The sequence below is a fragment of the Giraffa tippelskirchi genome, chromosome 9, assembly GCF_054371585.1.
Source record: "Giraffa tippelskirchi isolate mGirTip1 chromosome 9, T2T-mGirTip1v1.2.pri, whole genome shotgun sequence".
In the NCBI taxonomy this organism is placed as follows: Eukaryota; Metazoa; Chordata; class Mammalia; order Artiodactyla; family Giraffidae; genus Giraffa; species Giraffa tippelskirchi.
In genome coordinates, this window is record NC_137283.1 from 105,376,262 (window position 1) to 105,394,071 (window position 17,810).

At 38.3% G+C, this 17,810-nt stretch overlaps 1 protein-coding gene across 9 annotated transcripts in view; it reads left to right on the forward strand.

Annotated features, from left to right (window-relative positions):
* LAMA4 (laminin subunit alpha 4) overlaps positions 1-16,546 on the forward strand; it is a 145,893-nt gene extending 129,347 nt beyond the window's left edge. For all 9 annotated transcript variants that reach the window (XM_081529613.1, XM_081529608.1, XM_081529610.1 and 6 more), the window contains 8 exons: positions 2,753-2,940; positions 5,462-5,651; positions 6,413-6,568; positions 8,158-8,317; positions 10,065-10,195; positions 11,221-11,314; positions 11,776-11,895; positions 16,106-16,546. In XM_081529613.1, coding sequence (XP_081385739.1) covers positions 2,753-2,940; positions 5,462-5,651; positions 6,413-6,568; positions 8,158-8,317; positions 10,065-10,195; positions 11,221-11,314; positions 11,776-11,895; positions 16,106-16,251 — 1,185 coding nt within the window. In that variant the 3' untranslated portion in view covers positions 16,252-16,546. The remainder of the gene's footprint in view (positions 1-2,752; positions 2,941-5,461; positions 5,652-6,412; positions 6,569-8,157; positions 8,318-10,064; positions 10,196-11,220; positions 11,315-11,775; positions 11,896-16,105) is intronic.
* Positions 16,547-17,810: the final 1,264 nt, after the last annotated feature.

Here is a 17,810-nt window from a genome sequence, read left to right on the forward strand (position 1 = left end):
TCTGAATTACTGTAATAGCCTCCCAATAGACCTCCCTGTTTTACCTTGTTCCCCAATAGTATATTCTCAGCACAACAACTAGATCCTTTTAAACATGCCTTATCGTGTTACTTCTGTGTTCAAAATGGCCCCTCCTACTGCAGTTAGAATCAACGCTGAAGTTCCTACAATGTTGTAAGAGACCCTTGTTCTCACTCGCTCTTCTCCTCCTGTTGATCTACTGGCTGTTTCTCGAACAAGCCAGGTACACTCCTGCCTTAAGATCCTTTCTTGAGCTTTCCTCTTACCTAGGCCATGCTTCCCCCAAATATCTGCATTGACAGCTTCTCCTCAAGGATTGCCCAAGTCTCATCTGATCAGTGAGGCCAGCCTTAACCCCTATTTTATTTTATTTGTTTTTTTAGTCGAAGTATAGTTGTATAGTGTTACATAAGTTACAGGTATACAATATATAGTGATTCATGATTTTTAAAGGCTGTACTCCATTTATAGTTAATATAAAATATTAGCCATATTCCCCATGTTGTACAATATATCCTTGTGCTTATTTTATACCTAATAGTTTGTACCTCTTATTCTCACCCTTGTATTGCCCCTCCCCACGTTCCCCTCCCCACTGGTAACCACTAGTTTGTTCTCTCTCTGAGTCTGCTTCTTTTTTGTTATATCCATTAGTTTGTTGTCTTTTTTAGATTCCACACATAAATGATATCCCACAGTATTTGTCTTTCTCTGACTTATTCACTTAACATAATGCTCTGCAAGTCAGTCTGTGTTGCTGCAAATGGCGAAATTCTGTTCTTTTTATGACTGAGTAGTAGTCTGTTGTGTGTGTGTGTATCATGTATGTATCATCTTTATTCATCTTTTGATGGTCTTTTAGGTTGTTTCCATATCTTGGCAATTGTAAACAATGCTGCTGTGAACATTAGGTATATGTATCTCTTCAAATTAGAGTTTTTGTGTTATTTTTGGGTATATACGCAGGAGTGGAATTGCTGGGTCATATGGTAGTTCTGTTATATTTTTAGTTTTTTGAGATACCTTCATACTATTTTCCACAGTGGCTGCACCAGTCTGCGTTCCCACCAACAGTGTAAGAGGATACCTTTTTCTCCACATCCTCACCAATTCATGTTCTTTTTGATGATAGCCATTCTGACAAGTGTGAGGAGATATCTCATTGTGGGTTTGATTTGCATTTCCTTGATTTCTTGGATTTGCCTAGAACACAGACTTTTTTGGAGGTCTTATCTTTTTCCCATATGAGATTAAGAGTTTGGGGCTTCCCTGGTGGTCTAGTAGTTAAGAATCCACCTGCTAATACAGGGGTTTCAGGTTCAATCCCTGGTCTAGGAAGATTCTACATGCCCTCCACTTGCCACAATTAGAGAAAGCCTGTGCACAGCAACGAAGACCCAGCACAACCAAAAAAATATCTATGTTGTCAATCTGTTCCAATCTGTATTACGATATTGTTTTATGGAAATTCCACACTGCTTTGCTTGACTAGTAGAAATCCTCCTATACTTCCAGGACTACGGTGGGTTTATTTTTATGTGTACAGTTCTTTTGACATTTTGGTGGGAATTAGGGAGGGGGAAGGCTATATGCATTCATTCAGCAATCCTGAACCAGAAATTGTCCTCTCCCCCCGGTCCTGTGTCTCAACCTGACTCTTGCTGTGTTCTTCAGCTATCCCTAGCTCCAAATATTTCCTCTCTCTCTATCCTTACTTTATTGCAAGATTTCTTCCCAAGTGGATCAGATCAGGCCACTCCCTGCTTTTCAAATCTGTGGTGCTTCTCATCACCTAAAAAACAAAACCTCATCCTTTACCAAGTCATCTAAGGTCCTTTCTATCCAGCTACAACCTGTCTTCCAATTTGTTGTTTAAAAGCCAAATCAATTTTCAGTCCTTAAAAAACAGGAACCATGTCTCACTCACCTTTCTGTTCCCCACCCACCATACACTGCCCACTGAAGGCACACAGAAACATTGATTTTTTTTTTTTCTTCTTCACTCCTACCTATTAGGTACTCATAAACATTTGCTTGAATAAATGAGTGAATGACTGAATGCTCAGATTTACTTGCATTTACTTTTGCTTCAGAAATTGACTAAATGACCATTAAATATTAGTCTGTAGTTTCAGAACTGGAAATTTTAAAATCAATAGTGAAATTTTAAGAGCACAAAATAATTTTTTAAAGTCGTTCTATATCTTGTCACATGTTTGCTACATATCTTATCACCCAAAACATTCTTAAAAAAATATTTTGAAGATGTTACTAAGTATTGAACTTTTTATGCAGGATATATAAATAATAATATGTAAATTCAAGTGGTATTGTTGTATATGATATGAGGATTTTACTTATTGAGTCTCTCAGGGGTCTTTATTGCCAATTTTTTCATTTTCCACCATTGATTAAAATGTGCATTTAATTTAAATCACAGAGCACTTGTCTCTATAGCTTCACTGTACAAATTGTTTTTAGACTGTAAATGGGAATTTTGGGTTTGTTAACATACTCTGTTGTTGTTTGTTGTTACTGCGGCCGCTACTGCTGGCATTTGCTTATGGTAGTAGAGGAATGGAGAGGTCTAACATTCTACTAGTGGAATATGTACAAAAATGTACTCTTTAATTATTTAATCATCATTGTTAATGATAAAAAATTAAAAGTGAATTTTTGCTACTAGTATGTCAGTTTTATCCCTTAAATGAGTCATGTCCTACTCTTACAGGGAGAGAAAAGTAAAGATGCTCCTTCGTGGGATCCTGTTGGCCTGAAATTCCTAGAGAGGAATGTTCCAAGAGACTCTCACTGCCAGCTTTCCAACAGCCCTAGAGCAATAGAGCATGCCTATCAGTACGGAGGGACAGCCAACAGCCGTCAAGAGTTTGAACACCTAAAAGGAGATTTTGGTGAAAAGTAAAGTAACACACTATCCGTTAAGAAGCTTGATGCCATGGCTGGGCTTCATCCTTACTTGCCATATGTTCTTCTTTTTCCTATAATTTTTCTGTGCTATTTTAATCTTGTTCTTTTTTTCATCAAAACAAATGTTAAATAGTACATGATTCATACTGTCCAATAAATAACATTCTCTGTGACTTTCTTCCCAAAAGTAAGGTGCATATAATAGCATTGTCCTAGGAGTTTGCTGTACTTAATGAAAAAGAAAAGACAATCAAAGAAAGGAAGATGGGGGAAATTTTAAATGACTCATCATCTAACCTTACTATCACCTTCCCTTTCCGACACAGATTGCTTTCAGACTGTAAGTGGGAATGCATCTAAACTACTGGAAGGTTAATAAGGAAAGACACCAAAAATACAAATGCACTGTTGTCTCTCTTGATCCTCAAGCTATCTCTAAAGTTCATTGCTTCTTCCTGGTGTTTCACAACTCTCCAAGTTATTTAGGATTATTTAAGATTTCTTTTAAAGTATTAGCACCTAGATACTCTTATATAGCTCTTTCAAACATTCATACCGTCAGTGGATTCAATAAGAAACTCCTAATTTCCTATTTTCCTAATAGGCAGAATTAGTATTTTGTATTCTTCAGGAAAAATACAGAGTTAATCAAACTGGAAATTAGCTTAATAAATGTATCTTATCTGTGGCCTAAAGCTGAATTTCTAGAAATTTTATTTGATTTCTACACATTCTGGTAGCTGTTTTTAGCACGTGATATCCATTGATTAATTTTTATGGGGAGAAAACTGAATCTGTATTTTAGATAGTACATAAATCATATTGTTTCTATGCAAATTTTTATATGCATATTAATTGCTCTCTAGTATTTGTCTACATAAAGCTTCCTTAGCATAGAGATTTTTACTAAATCAAGTGCAATCATTTTTTCAAAGCAAGACATGATATTATCCTTTACTGAAACAACACTTTTTTAAAAAAATTTTTAATTGGAGGATAATTGCTTTACAATGTTGTGTCAGTTTCTGCCATACAACAATGTGAATCAACCATAATTATACATATGTCCCCTCCTTCTTGAACCTTCCTCCCACCGCCCACCCCATCCCAACCCTCTAGGTATGTCTGGTTTGAGCTCCCTGTGTTAAATGGCAACTTCCCACCAGCTATCTATTTTACGTATGGTAATGTATACATTGCCATGGTACTCTCTCAATTGGTCCCACCCTCTCCTTCCCTCACTGTGTCCACAAGTCTGTTCTCTGTGTCTGTGTCTCTATTCCTGCCCTGCAAATAGGTTCATCAATACCATTTTTCTAGATTCCTTATGTACGTGTTATTTTATGATACTTGTTTTTCTCTGACTTACTTCATTCTGTATAACAGGCTCTAGGTTCATCTACCTCACTAGAACTGATTCAAACTCTTTTCTTTTTATGACTGAGGAATACTCCATTGTACATATGTACCACAACTTCTTTATTCACTTGTGAATGGGCATCTAGGTTGCTTCCGTGTCCTGGCTATTGTAAATAGTGCTGCTTTAAACATTGGGATACTGGTATCTTTTCAGTTATGATTTTCTCAGGGCATATGCCCAGCAGTGGAATTTCTGGGTCATATGGTAGTTTTGGGCTTCTGAGGTGGTACTAGTGATAAAGAACCCACCTGCCAGTGCAGGAGATGTAAGATATGTGGGTTTGATCCCTGGGTCAGGAAGTTCCCTTGGAGGAGGGCATGGCAGTGCACTCCAGTATTCTTGCCTGGAGAATCCCATGGACAGAGGAGCCTCATGGGGTATAGTCCATAGGGTCGCAAAGAGTCAGACACAACAGAAGCGACTTAGCACTCATGCATATGGTAGTTTTATTCCTAGTTTTTTAAGAAATCGCCACACTGTTCTCCATAGTGGCTGTATCAGTTTACATTCCCACCAACAGTGCCAGAGGGTTCCCTTTTCTCCACATTTTCTCCAGCATTTATTGAAACAACACTTTCTTAAATGTGGGACTTATCCCTGTTGTATGAGCAAATGGAGGAGGATTTACATTTTTGAATTAGCAGTATGTTAGTTGTGTTAGTTGCTTAGTCGTGTCTGACTTGTTGCAACCCCATAGACTGTAGCCCACCATTCCCCTCTGTCCATGGGATTCTCCAGGGAAAAACACTGGAGTGGGTTGCCATTTCCCTCTCCAAGAGGAACTATAGAAAGAAAGAAAGTGAAGTCACTCAGTCGTGTCCCACTCTTTGCAACCCCATGGACTGTAGCCTACCAGGCTCCTCCATCCATGGAATTTTCCAAGCAAGAGTACTGGAGTGGGTTGTCATTTCCTTCTCCAGAATTAGCAGGGCTTACCTAATATTCACTAATAATAATAAGGTGTAATTAGAAGTAATGTTGCTTGGGATTAGATCAGATGGCTTTATTCTTCCTTATGCTGTATTGTCTTGGGGAAGTTAGAGATCACAGTCTTCTTTGACAAGTGGTAAGCTTTTCCTTCTCATTTACCAGATCCCAGTTTTCCATTCGTCTGAAAACACGTTCCTCCCATGGGATGATTTTCTATGTCTCAGATCAAGAAGAGAATGACTTCATGACTCTGTTCTTAGCCCATGGCCGCTTGGTTTTCATGTTTAATGTTGGCCACAAGAAACTGAAGATTAGAAGCCAGGAGAAATACAATGATGGATTGTGGCATGATGTAAGTTAAAGGCAGAGAATATTATTATCAGCAAACGTCCACCATTCTAATACCCCACTAGTGGTTTCTCTAGAAACACCCATTTACAAATTCTGTTGCTATATGTTCAGAGTTCAGTTTCAGAAACTTTCGTTAATTTATTACAAAAATCTTGAAGCTTATTATTTTAAAAGAAATATAATCTGAGTATAATTTTTTTGACAGATCAGCTATTTTTAGTGCAGTTATTTTAAACAAAAGATCAGTGGCCAGCATAAGCTGAAGTTTGGTTTCTAAGGATTTTTCACTTGACTGGGTTTTTTTCCACTGCCTATAATATTCTAAATTTTCTGTGATTGCTGAATGTCTCATAGACTAAGCTATGGAAAGTACAAAATAGAGTAAATCTGTTAGGAAGAAAGAATACAACAGGTAGAATAACCTAAATATCAAAGCAATTCAGTGTGTGTATAGTGGGAAAAGTAAGCAATGTCAGCTGCATTACAATTAATTATAATTAAATTTAGGAGCGAGAGCATGTGGGCTGCCAGCTGGGACAAAGAACTCTGCTAAACATAAACTGTATTCAGAGATTAAGCCTGTAACTTTAAATCAGGCTTCAAAAGAAGAGACAAACTCCTGACCTTCAGTGAAAGGACCACTCTTTAAAGAACTTCTGCAGCACTGCAAATGATAGCAAAGTTGAGAGGAGAAGCAACACAGCCTTTCCGCTGATCTTTGGATGTACTAAAGATAACGCTGTTGTCCTTCTCTCCATCAAGGTGATATTTATTCGGGAAAAGAGCAGCGGCCGAATGATAATTGATGGACTTCGAGTCTTAGAAGAAAGTCTTCCCCCTACAGGAGCTGACTGGAAAATCAGGGGTCCTATTTATTTGGGAGGTGTGGCTCCTGGAAGGGCTGTGAAAAATGTCCAGGTAAGCCAGCTGTGATCAGGTAGAGCCATCGACCTTTAGAGCTGGAAGATTGTTTGATCTAGCCCTCGCTTTATGATTAGAAAACTGGCAAAAGTAAAACTGTACTTTGGCTGGAGATGGGATGCATTAGTGGGTATTGTTTTGTGGTTGTCTGTCTACCCTGTGACATTACAAAGCCCAGAGTAATCTTTTGATTCTAAGGTAGAGGTGAGATGAAAAATGTTTCAGAGGTATAAACTGTCATGAAAAGTTATATCTCAAGGAGATGCTTATCTGTTCAGCAAGTACCCATGCTTTTTAAGACTATCCAAAAGAGAATTCCCTGGTGGTCCAATGGTTAGGACTCAGTGTTTTCACTCCCCAGGCCTGGGTTCAATTCCTGGTCAGGGAACTAAGATCCTGCAAGCTGCATGGCACAGCCAAAAAAAAAAAAAAAATCACCCAAAAAAGAAAGCAAGTCATTACATTATATATTATTGGGTAGAAAAAAAAACTTTCAGGCCATTATGTAAACTATGATCTCATTTTCATTTCTTACACACACACACCACACACACACACAATTTGTAAGTGTATAAGGAAATGTGGTTACCCCTTGGGGGACATGAGGATATGGTAGAAGAAAACAACATTATTTTGGTACTTTAAAAGTTTAAAATATTGGACCTTCAAAAATATTTAGCAATAAAGGAATGCATCAAAGGACTAAGTTTATTTTTAATATAAATACAGGTTTGACTTTAACACAAAGAGTTAATACACTTCTAAGATCCCGTTAAATGGCTTCCCTGGTGGCTCAATGGTAAAGACTCTGCCTCCCAATGCAGGAGATTCAGGTTTGATCCCTGGATCAGAAAGATCCCCTGGAGAAGGAAATGGCAACCCATTCCAGTATTCTTGCCTGGAAAAATCCCATGGACAGAGGAGTTTGGCAGGCTGCAAACCATGTGGTCGCAAAAAAGTCAGACACAACTTAGTGACTAAACAACAACAACAAAGATCATTACTATGTGTGTGTAAAGCAAAAATGGGGGGAAATGTTCATATTTAATTTGATTTTAGATGAGTAGTCCCAATTCCATGACAGCTTCTTTAAAAGAAAGATTTCTAAAACTGTGAAATCAGTTATCTAAAGTGGCCCGTGTTTCATGTCCTGTGGTATGATAAATGCTCAAACACAAGCCAATAAAGCAAATTCGCCACTGTTTATTTAACCACAGTAGATGTAACAGTTTAGTTCTTTGCTAGCCCTCATCAGCATTAGGTGATCTAGGGCACAGCTTTCTTTCTTGAAGAAAAACAAATGAGAATATTTCTAATTCAGTTTGAAAGCCACAGTTGCAATTAACCTTGTTGTGAAAAATGTTGAATTTTTGTACCTTAATTACAGTAGGCTGTCATTATGTAATACAAAATTCTAGCTTCAAAGATCTAGTTAAAAAGCAACAACCTGGAAAATGATTGATCATTCAGATATCTAAAACAAATAGGGCAAGAAATTACTGGGTTCCTCTCAGGACACAAATCCCTTCATTGGTGTATCTGTGAGTGTTGAGAAAATGGATTTTAAGAAATATCTTCTCCTCTAGATAAACTCGGTCTACAGCTTCAGTGGCTGCCTCAGCAATCTTCAGCTCAATGGGGCCTCCATCACCTCTGCTTCTCAGACATTTAGCGTGACTCCTTGTTTTGAAGGTCCAATGGAAACAGGAACATACTTCTCAACAGAAGGAGGTTACGTGGTCCTAGGTAACCGTGACTTATGTTAAAACATGAATCATGAAATACTTCTTTCCTGGAGATGGCTAACAGGGATATTGGGCCCAAAGTTAAAAACCAGAATATCAAACTCAGCCCTTGAAAATGGTCACTTTTCATAAGGACCACCTTTCTCCTCTACTGCCGTCCAAATAGACACATGGACCATGCCAATCCCTGTTTGCTTTGCCCAGCCAGTGCTTCTCCACAGCTGCCAAACCTCTGGGGATAGACCATCTTGGCTCCTTTAGACTTTCTGTGCTGCACCATGGTCTAACCTGTGTGGGCTTTTGGCTACCTCACACACTGGGTTTTTCTCTGCTCCTAATAAACAGCACCCATTGTTCCTACTAAGGAAAGTTCCACTTCCTCCCCTCTCCAGCAACTCCAGCAGACAACGTTATCCTTAAAATTTTTTCTTTCTGGATTTTTATTCTCAACTCTTACTCTCACTCAGCAAAGATTTTGTTGTGTGCCTCTGGCATGACAGTCCCTGTGCCAAGTGATGGAACATAATAGTTCTAAAAATAAGGAAATAAAATCCTAAATAGACTACACACAGTCACCATCCAGTCCATTCCAACAGCACTCTATAGAGCAACCATTAGGTGTGAGGAGGGTACAGAACAGGTGCTGAGAAAGAAGATAGTAGAATGTTCCTGCCTTCAACATGCCCTGAATAAAGACCTTACAGTGCAGCCAGTTACTCCTTCTTAAACCATCCCCATGTCCAACAGAATAACCAGAGGCAATATTTCCTCTTTGTCTAGTTCACGATTTTACTTTCCTTTCTCCTCCTTTATCCCTATGAAAACACGGACAGGCACATTCCTCTGCCTTTCATTGAATTTCAGTGAAAAGAACTCAAAAGGTTTAGACAGCCCGAAAAGCATAGCAACCTGCACAATTTATGTTTTCAATAAACATTAATAGCAGGAAAACTTTAAAAAGTGACCTATAAGAAGATGCGTGAAGTGAACACTATTAAGATGCCCAGCTTTGCAGTGAGTCTCTTGGAGTGAACACAGCTGCTATTAAGAAGAATTCATTTTCTTGCATCACTGCAAAAACAGCTCCTAACCACTTTTGCTGTTCTAACTTTCTCTTTCCTCCCAAATGCTCTGCAGCACTGGCTCCAGTGATCTTTTTTAAGAATTATTTTAAATACAGATCTGATCAAATCAGCTCCCTTGCTCAATGTCTGCAGTGTCAAGTCTATCTTCCCTACTGGAGCCCTGGAGCCCTTCCCCATGTGGCTCCTGCTGACTTTCCCCCTCCACCCTCGCTCGCAGGGCACTGACACACTGGCCACACTGGCCTCTGCAGTGTGACACACCAGCCACACTGGCCTCTGCAGTGCTCTCCAGACATCTCAGACTGCACTTGTGTTCAGATCAGTTCTTCCTAGTTAGCTCTTTCCTGCTTCTCACTTTTGAAATAGTAAATGGTCCTGCTAGTTGGAATCAATTTTTCCTCACCTGAGCTCCCATAGCCATGACGTATTTTCAGCATGCTGTTTCCACCCCGCACTCCACAACAGGAATGGTACACTAGTTATCTCAGACCCGCTCAGAGCTTTCCAGTGTGTTTGACAAGGAAAATGACACTTTCTACTTATCTCCTGAAAAATGCATCAAACTTTCCAAAAGAGATACAAAAATATGCAATTACAAAATCATGCCATGGTTACAAAATTTAGGTTGCTGTTCTTGAGAACTAATAGTATTTCTCTCCACAGATGAGTCTTTCAATATTGGATTGAAGTTTGAGATTGCATTTGAAGTCCGTCCCAGAAGCAGTTCTGGAACCCTTGTTCACGGCCACAGTGTCAATGGGGAATACCTAAATGTTCACGTGAAAAATGGGCAGGTAGTGTGTTAAAAATTGTTTTAACAAGTCTGTCTTCTCTGACCTTGTATTCTAGATCTGAAGCAGTTTTATTTCACAGAATTATTTCATCGATCTTTCCTAACTGAGGGGAAAAACAAACAACAGGGAAACTATAATGTAAAATTTAAATGCAGGCAATTTTTGGATTCAGATTCATATGTTGGGAATTGATTTGATTAGAGCAAAGAGCCATGAAATTGTGGCAAAGCAAAAAAAATCAATAATTAAAAGGTTTTAATAAAAGAATCAGAATACAAATTTTTTATAACAAATGGAAGCAGCAGACTTTCATCTGTCTATAATATGTATGCATACCATACATTCTTTTCAGCTGCTAAAAATAAAAAAAATTGTTATAATTAAACACCACTTTCATCCTTAAATAATATTACTAAAGAACATTCATGAGAGTATTCAAATAAATATGAAGCATATTTTCGTCAATGTCAATAACATAATTGATTTTCATTTGAGTTCCAGTATATTCTATGAAACCATATAACAATGAAAACAAATCCTTATATGGTGCTTACTGTGTGTCAGATACTATTCTAAATGCTTTATATGGATTAACTCATTTAATCCCAATAACTCTGTGAAGTAAGTATTACAGTTATCACCCTTATTTTGCAAATGAGAAAACGTGGCACAGAGTGAGGGAAGTAGGAGCGCCTGAGTATGAGCCCAGGCAGTCTGGCTCTAGAGCCCATGCTCTTCATCAGTACCTTTACCTGCCTTGTACAGCACATTCCATCTTTAAAGGAATTCATTGTGTTATCTTACTGTTCTTCTGCCCCCTGTTCTCTCCGGTGTCTTTATTTTGTTCTCTTTCTGAGGAACACATTTTCTCTAGTTTACTGAAGAGTGACCCCTTGTGTTCAAATTGCAAAGCTAATGTCTGGATGTTCAAAGTTTTGCTTCCCTGTGGTAAATGTAAGAAATCTCATCTTATCTCAATGAGGAGAAATGAAATAAAATTCTACAATGTGCCTTGTCTTTTGCAGGTCATAGTGAAAGTCAACAATGGCATCAGAGACTTTTCTACCTCAGTGACACCCAAGCAGAGTCTCTGTGATGGCAGATGGCACAGAATTACAGGTGAGGAAAGCTGTGTGTCCTGGGTTCCCCTGATAAAGTGAGCCTATACACCCACCTGTGACATGATGACTTAGAAGAACTTAGTCTATATAACTTATATGACAGAATAGGTAATAACTGACAGTCTAAAAGTAGTCAAGAAAAGAGAATCAAATGTTAATGTACTAAAATGTGTATACTGAATCCACATGTGATTTGAAAATATTAATGCTGCCAGAATAGTCTTATGGAGTTGTTTAAATAATGCATTATTTATGAAGCAAAGAGTATTCTAAATATTCTCCCTTTCAAAGGAAAATTTTACAGTGATTGGTTAGACATTGATGTTTTCAGTGATTAGAGGCAAGTGTTTGGTTTATTCTGGAATAAATAAAAGCTATTGCTGTAATAAATTATTCCCTTTCATGTGAAAATTAATCACTTCAATATCACTTATGACCACTCTTTTCCCTGTATTTCAGTTATTAGAGATTCAAATGTGGTTCAGTTGGATGTAGACTCTGAAGTGAACCATGTGGTTGGACCCCTAAACCCAAAACCAGTTGATCACAGGGAGCCTGTGTTTGTTGGAGGTGTTCCAGGTAAGAGTTATTTAAAGTGACGAATTTCCAAATCCAAAAAAACACTTAAGATCTCATAAGTGTTATTACAGTATTAAGAGTTGAGCTATGTATTTTTATAATTCACATAGTAACTCCAAGAATTTTATATACAATATCCTTTCATAGGGAACTTTCCCAGGTGGCACAGTGGTAGATAATCTGCCTGCCAGTGCAGGAGATGCAAGAGATGTGGGTTCAATCCCTGGGTCAGGAAGATCCCCTGGAGTAGGAAATGGCAACCTTCTCCAGTATTCTTGCCTGGAAAATTCCATGGACAGAGGAGCCTGGAGGATACAGTCCCTGGGGTCACAGAGTCAGACATGACTGAGCGACTGAGCACACACACATCCTTTCATAGGAAAATGTATACTGACAATTACTAAGCACACAGCACATCTAAGGATCAAAACAAAATAACAGATAAGAACTACCCACAGCATTCTAAACAGTACATACTACTCTCCCTCTGCTGTATCTGCTTAATTTTTTCTCCTCTTTACACACATCTCACATACACACAGCGAAACACACACTCTGTTTTCTCTCTTACACAAAGAAAACTCATTTGCTATTGCTGCTGTAGGATCTGAGAACCTTAGAAGACTAAAAGTTTGGTGACAATTACTCCTCTTCCACTCTAAGAGAGAATACACAGTTCTTCCCGTCCAGGACTAGTGTGAAACGTGAAAACAGCTGCAGACCATAAATTCTGTTATTCCTACGTAGTGATATTCCCTATGAGAGGTTCCCAGCTGCAGTTCTGTAAACATCATCAGTAACATCAATGCTGTCACCTGCCAAGAACGGTGGATAGTCCCAGGTGGTGATAGGGCACTTATGGACCCCCCACAATTACTTTAAGCCTCTAAAGCAGGGACCATGACCTTTTGTTGAAACTGTTTATTTCACACACTTCATTCACTTGGGAAAATTGAATGATAAAGGTAGCATGAGGGAAAAATCAAGCTTTTACACCTGGAATTTGGTGAGGATGTAAAGGAAAAACTTAACATAGTTTTTCCTTGCATCCTAACTATACTATTTTAGACTGACCCATGTAAAGGCAAATAACGCTTTAACCAACAGAGTGAGAAAGATTAAGCATCCAGTCTTGGGTACTCGCAAAATAGTAGCAACTAAGCAGTCCTCTGCTTTGTAATGTGGATTTTTCAAAATGCCAGTATAGACAATAACAACTCACTGATGAAATAGGAGACCCTCAAAAAGTTATCTTTCTCCTTTACTTCTATTATCCACTCCTGTCTCCATTCCTTAGTCCTCTCCTCCTGCTCCAGGCTTCAGTTCTGAAATACTGGTAAAGACCACATTGCACTTCATGCAGGTACAGTGCGAAAGATGGGTCCTGTCAGTCCTTCCATTTCTGCACATTGCTTTCTTCCTGGAGATCACAACATAGTTTAAAATATTGCAAGTTCCCAGAGACCTACGGGATCAAAGTCAGCCTAGCATGCAAAGTCCTGATTATCTCTCCCCACTTCGCCCCCTTGCCTCTAGGGCCTCCCCCTACCTTCTGGGGCTTGCAGTTCTCTGAATGTTCAGTAGTGAACTTTGCTCCAGGCCTTCACACAAGAGCACAAGGCCTCAATTTCTAGAAAATGTTCTTCTTTCTTGCTTCTCCCACACCTCTACCAACTTAACTCCTATTGACCTTGAGGATCCAGCTCACACTTCTTACACACATGCTCCACCCCACCCCACCCTGAATACCACTTTTGTGGCACTCACTGCAGAATATTGTTGAAGCTAAATAGCATTCGCCTTGCTTCCAGAGAGCATGACTTCATCACACAACAAACGTGTACGTGCTGTCGCTTCAGTCGTGTCCAACTCTTTGCGACCCAATAGACTGTAGCCCGCCAGGGTCCTCTGTCCATGGGGATTCTCCAGACAAGAATACTGGAGTGGGTTACCATTCCCTTCTCCAAAGATCTTCCTGACCCAGGGATCAAACCTGTATCTCTTATGTCTCCTGCACTGGCAGGCAAGTTCTTTACCACTCGTACCACCTGGGATACTGAGTGTCTATTAAGCACTGTGCTAGGCTCCAGGAGATGGACCAAACAAGCATGGCCCTTCCTCACGGAAGTTACAGTATTTGTTCTTTACTTTGCACTCAAAGTGCTTACTGTATCATTCAGACACATATTTATCTCTCTGATTTCTGATTTTCTGTATGTCATTTTTTGTGTGTGTCAGTTTTTTGTGTATGTCATTCCAGCATGACACACTACCATCATCTCTCACTACAAGACTTGCTCTATAGACTGGCTGGGCAAGATATACCTGAAGCCAAATTCTGCCTACCTGAGACGTATCATGAATAGCAAATTTGAGCTAATGAGCCAGCACATAGGAACTAGCAAGGCCAGTGGGGCCTACCCACCAGCCCACTGTACCATTGAAGCTTTTAATTCCATCTACAGATCATGCAGCAAGTCTAGGGGGAAAAAAAGTATAATTTAAGCTGAACATCATTAATTTTTGAGCTGTTCAAGATTAACTCCACTAAAATCACATCAGAAACTGGGGCATGAAAAAGAATAACTAAAGGAAATTAGGCATAAACAAAACCACTGTATGCACTGAAATCTTACAGTCCCAACCAGCTCTCTCATACCAGGCAGAGCTCTGGTAACACACTATTTCTATCAACAAAGAGTTAATGCACTGAAATTCATGAACTTTGTATCAGAAAATTCAAGTTTATTTTATGATCATTTAAAAATCAAAATTAGAACTTAACTTTTTGAGTTAGCAACTATTCATTCCTCTGCTGAAAATCTTGCATTATTTTGTATATAGTCAAGCTTTCAACCTGAGGAATGTTTGCTCTTAAAATCATGTGTTGATTTTATTAATCAATTACTTAGGGTTCTGGGGCACTTTGCCACTGCTGTAATAAATTGTATAGTGAATTATGCAAACCATAATTTCTATATGAAATGCCTTCTCTAGAATTTGTCCCCCATGAACCAAACAGTGGTAAGCTGGGCAGATTCAAAATCCATGTTCTAAAGCTGGTATCTAAAATGAACAGGAGAAAGAGATGTTTTACCCTTATATTCTTTCCTGTTCACTCTTTATTCTGATGATGTACACTGTACAGTCTTGAAGAATACATATAGTCATACTAATGTAGAGCCAAGGGGAATTGATCTCTTAGGCCCCTTCCAAATCTAAAACTTGATGCTTATCATTCTAAATATGAAATGCTATTTCCATGATTTATCTTCAATAAACAAAGCTTCTGCATATTCTTAATCTACATTGCTTAGAAAACTTATTACAGCCCCTTAATGGTATTTAACTTGCTGTCCTTCTTTATGTTCTTTCCCAAGTTACTGATTTCTGAGTGTTTTCCATCTTTTATCTGCCACTGTTCACATAGCTGTTTTGTACATAATAATAAACTTTGACTAAATGGATTTTAATTTCATGATATTCCTAAGCTCTCTAAATTGCTTTAAATTATATTGCTTCTATCATTTCAACACATTTAATTGTGTCTGTACAATTAATAAGCACAAGGCTTCTTCCAGATCTCTAATTAAGATAAGGGGAGAAAGTTCCTCTGGCATACCCCAGGGCACCTATACCCACACAAAGACCAGGCTAGTTATCATTATCCTATTTATAGTTCTTAAGCCCTGGAAAAGAGCTCAGGAAAATTAAAGTTTAGTCTATTTGAATTCATTATTTTCTAATTATATTTTACAAGTTTGGCAAAAATGTGGAGGATTAAGGATGAAGGGTAATGATACAAATTAAACAGAAACATTAACCAATTCCAAGAAGAGTTTGTAAGCTGAATTTTCTTTCCTCTGTCTCAGTAAATCATATAAAATAAGTGAGGCCCAGGTGAAATTAACTCTAAAAAAGCATAAGCAAATCCTGAAAATTCACTGCTGAGATTTTACTTGTAAGTGGTAAATTTCAGTGGTAAATACACAGCTGAATTATACTCAAAACTCTAAAATTAATACATGTTCATATTACTTCAAAAGCAGATAATGTTCCTAAAAAAATAAGTAAATTACTATATTCCATCTTTGACATGTAAATTATCTTGATAATGTAAGTGGTTATTATGATGTATATTTTTGCCACAAAGTGGCATTTGGGCTTGGGATGCCTCGATTGCAAACTTGGTGTTCATTTCTTTTTCCAGAGTCTCTACTGACACCACGCTTGGCCCCTGGCAGACCCTTCACAGGCTGCATCCGTCACTTTGTGATTGACGGGCGCCCAGTGAGCTTCAGTAAAGCAGCCCTGGTCAGCGGTGCCGTGAGCATCAACTCCTGTCCAGCAGCCTGACACAGCAGAGCTATCCAAGCACAAAGTTCTTTAGAGCACTGAAAGAAACACAAGGCCAGCCAGGAGGAGTGGCAGTTCTTCTTCTTGGTAGAAGCTTTCATCTAGTTGAGCAGGACTTAAATGAGTCATCAGGGACTGGATGTTTATTATTTCTTACTTGGATTCTTACCTTGGATCCAAAATATCTGCAATGGATAACAATCAAAGGAGCATTAAACTTACCTGTATTTTATAACTTCCTGCTGGTGAAATTCCTGTTCCTGTTTCTAATAAAATAGAAGGGATTCTAAATAAACACTGGCACATATTTTTTAAGTGTGGCTAGATCCTCAGATTCCGCTTTCATTTAGGGATAGTAACATTCAACTTAAACCAAAGTGTCTTTAGTATACTTCCTTTATCCTGAAAAGATTTACTGATTTACATAAAACCTAAAATTAGATAATCAGATTTGCTTTTACCACTTTCATCTATCAGGATAGCAAGAATATTTTAGGCTTATCAAGGTTTAATAAATAAATTTCTAACAAATTATCAGAATGGTAATTTGTTTCCAGATAAGGGAAAAAAAAGCCTCAATTGAATAAATGCTTCCTTTTATCCCCTTACTTCCTTAAACGAAAAATAAAATTCTGTGAGGAGAGGTTCTTGTAGGATATTGTTACAGTGCATTTTGTAGGAATCATGAAGGACATTATCTGGCAAAGAGTAAGACAAAATCATGCATCCATTTAAAAGTATAAAAGTCCTTTTATTAAAAGTTTTTCCCCACATACCTGCAACACAAATAGTCTTATTTATAAAATGTTATATCATTTTAAGGTATATATATTAGTAAAATCTAGAAAAGGAAAAACTGGCTTTACTAGCTGATAGGATATTAAAATATAGAAACTAAAATAAAAGAATTATACATGAAAAGATAATCAGCGTTGAAGACAAAATAAGAAAATAGGCCCTCATATCAACAGGACTGAAAGTATGTAAGAGGAGTAACTGGGGGTATGGGGAGGAAGTATAAAATGTTTTGAGGAATTACTAAGGGAATGAAAAAATCTCTTACATATATATATGCAATTATTTACATTCCCCTACTACCCTCATGTCTCTAATACATTAATAATAATGATGATGATCAGTGAAAATAGCTAGTATCTATTCACAGAGGACTTACTAACAGTAGGTTTCACTTGATCATCACACATCCTATGAGGTAGCATTTGCAGATGAGAAACCTGAGAATCAGAACTGTTAAATAACGTGCCAGCTGTCATTCAGCTAGACTGAGGAGCCAGAATTGGAAACAGAACCGCTGCCTACCTCCAGAGCCAGCATGAGTGTCCCCTGCCTTCTTGCCTCCAGGGGACTGTCTGCCCTCAGGCCAACCCTCAGCTGGTCTCCAAAGCTGGAGTCACAAACTCAACCACCTATCAAGCCAGAAAGATATCATAAGAGTGAAGCCAGTTGGGTCTGACAGAAAATCAAAAGGGCACTTGCCATGGCTCATCTAGAAGGGCAGCAGGTACTTGGCCAGTTATTACCATAAAAGAACAGAAGTC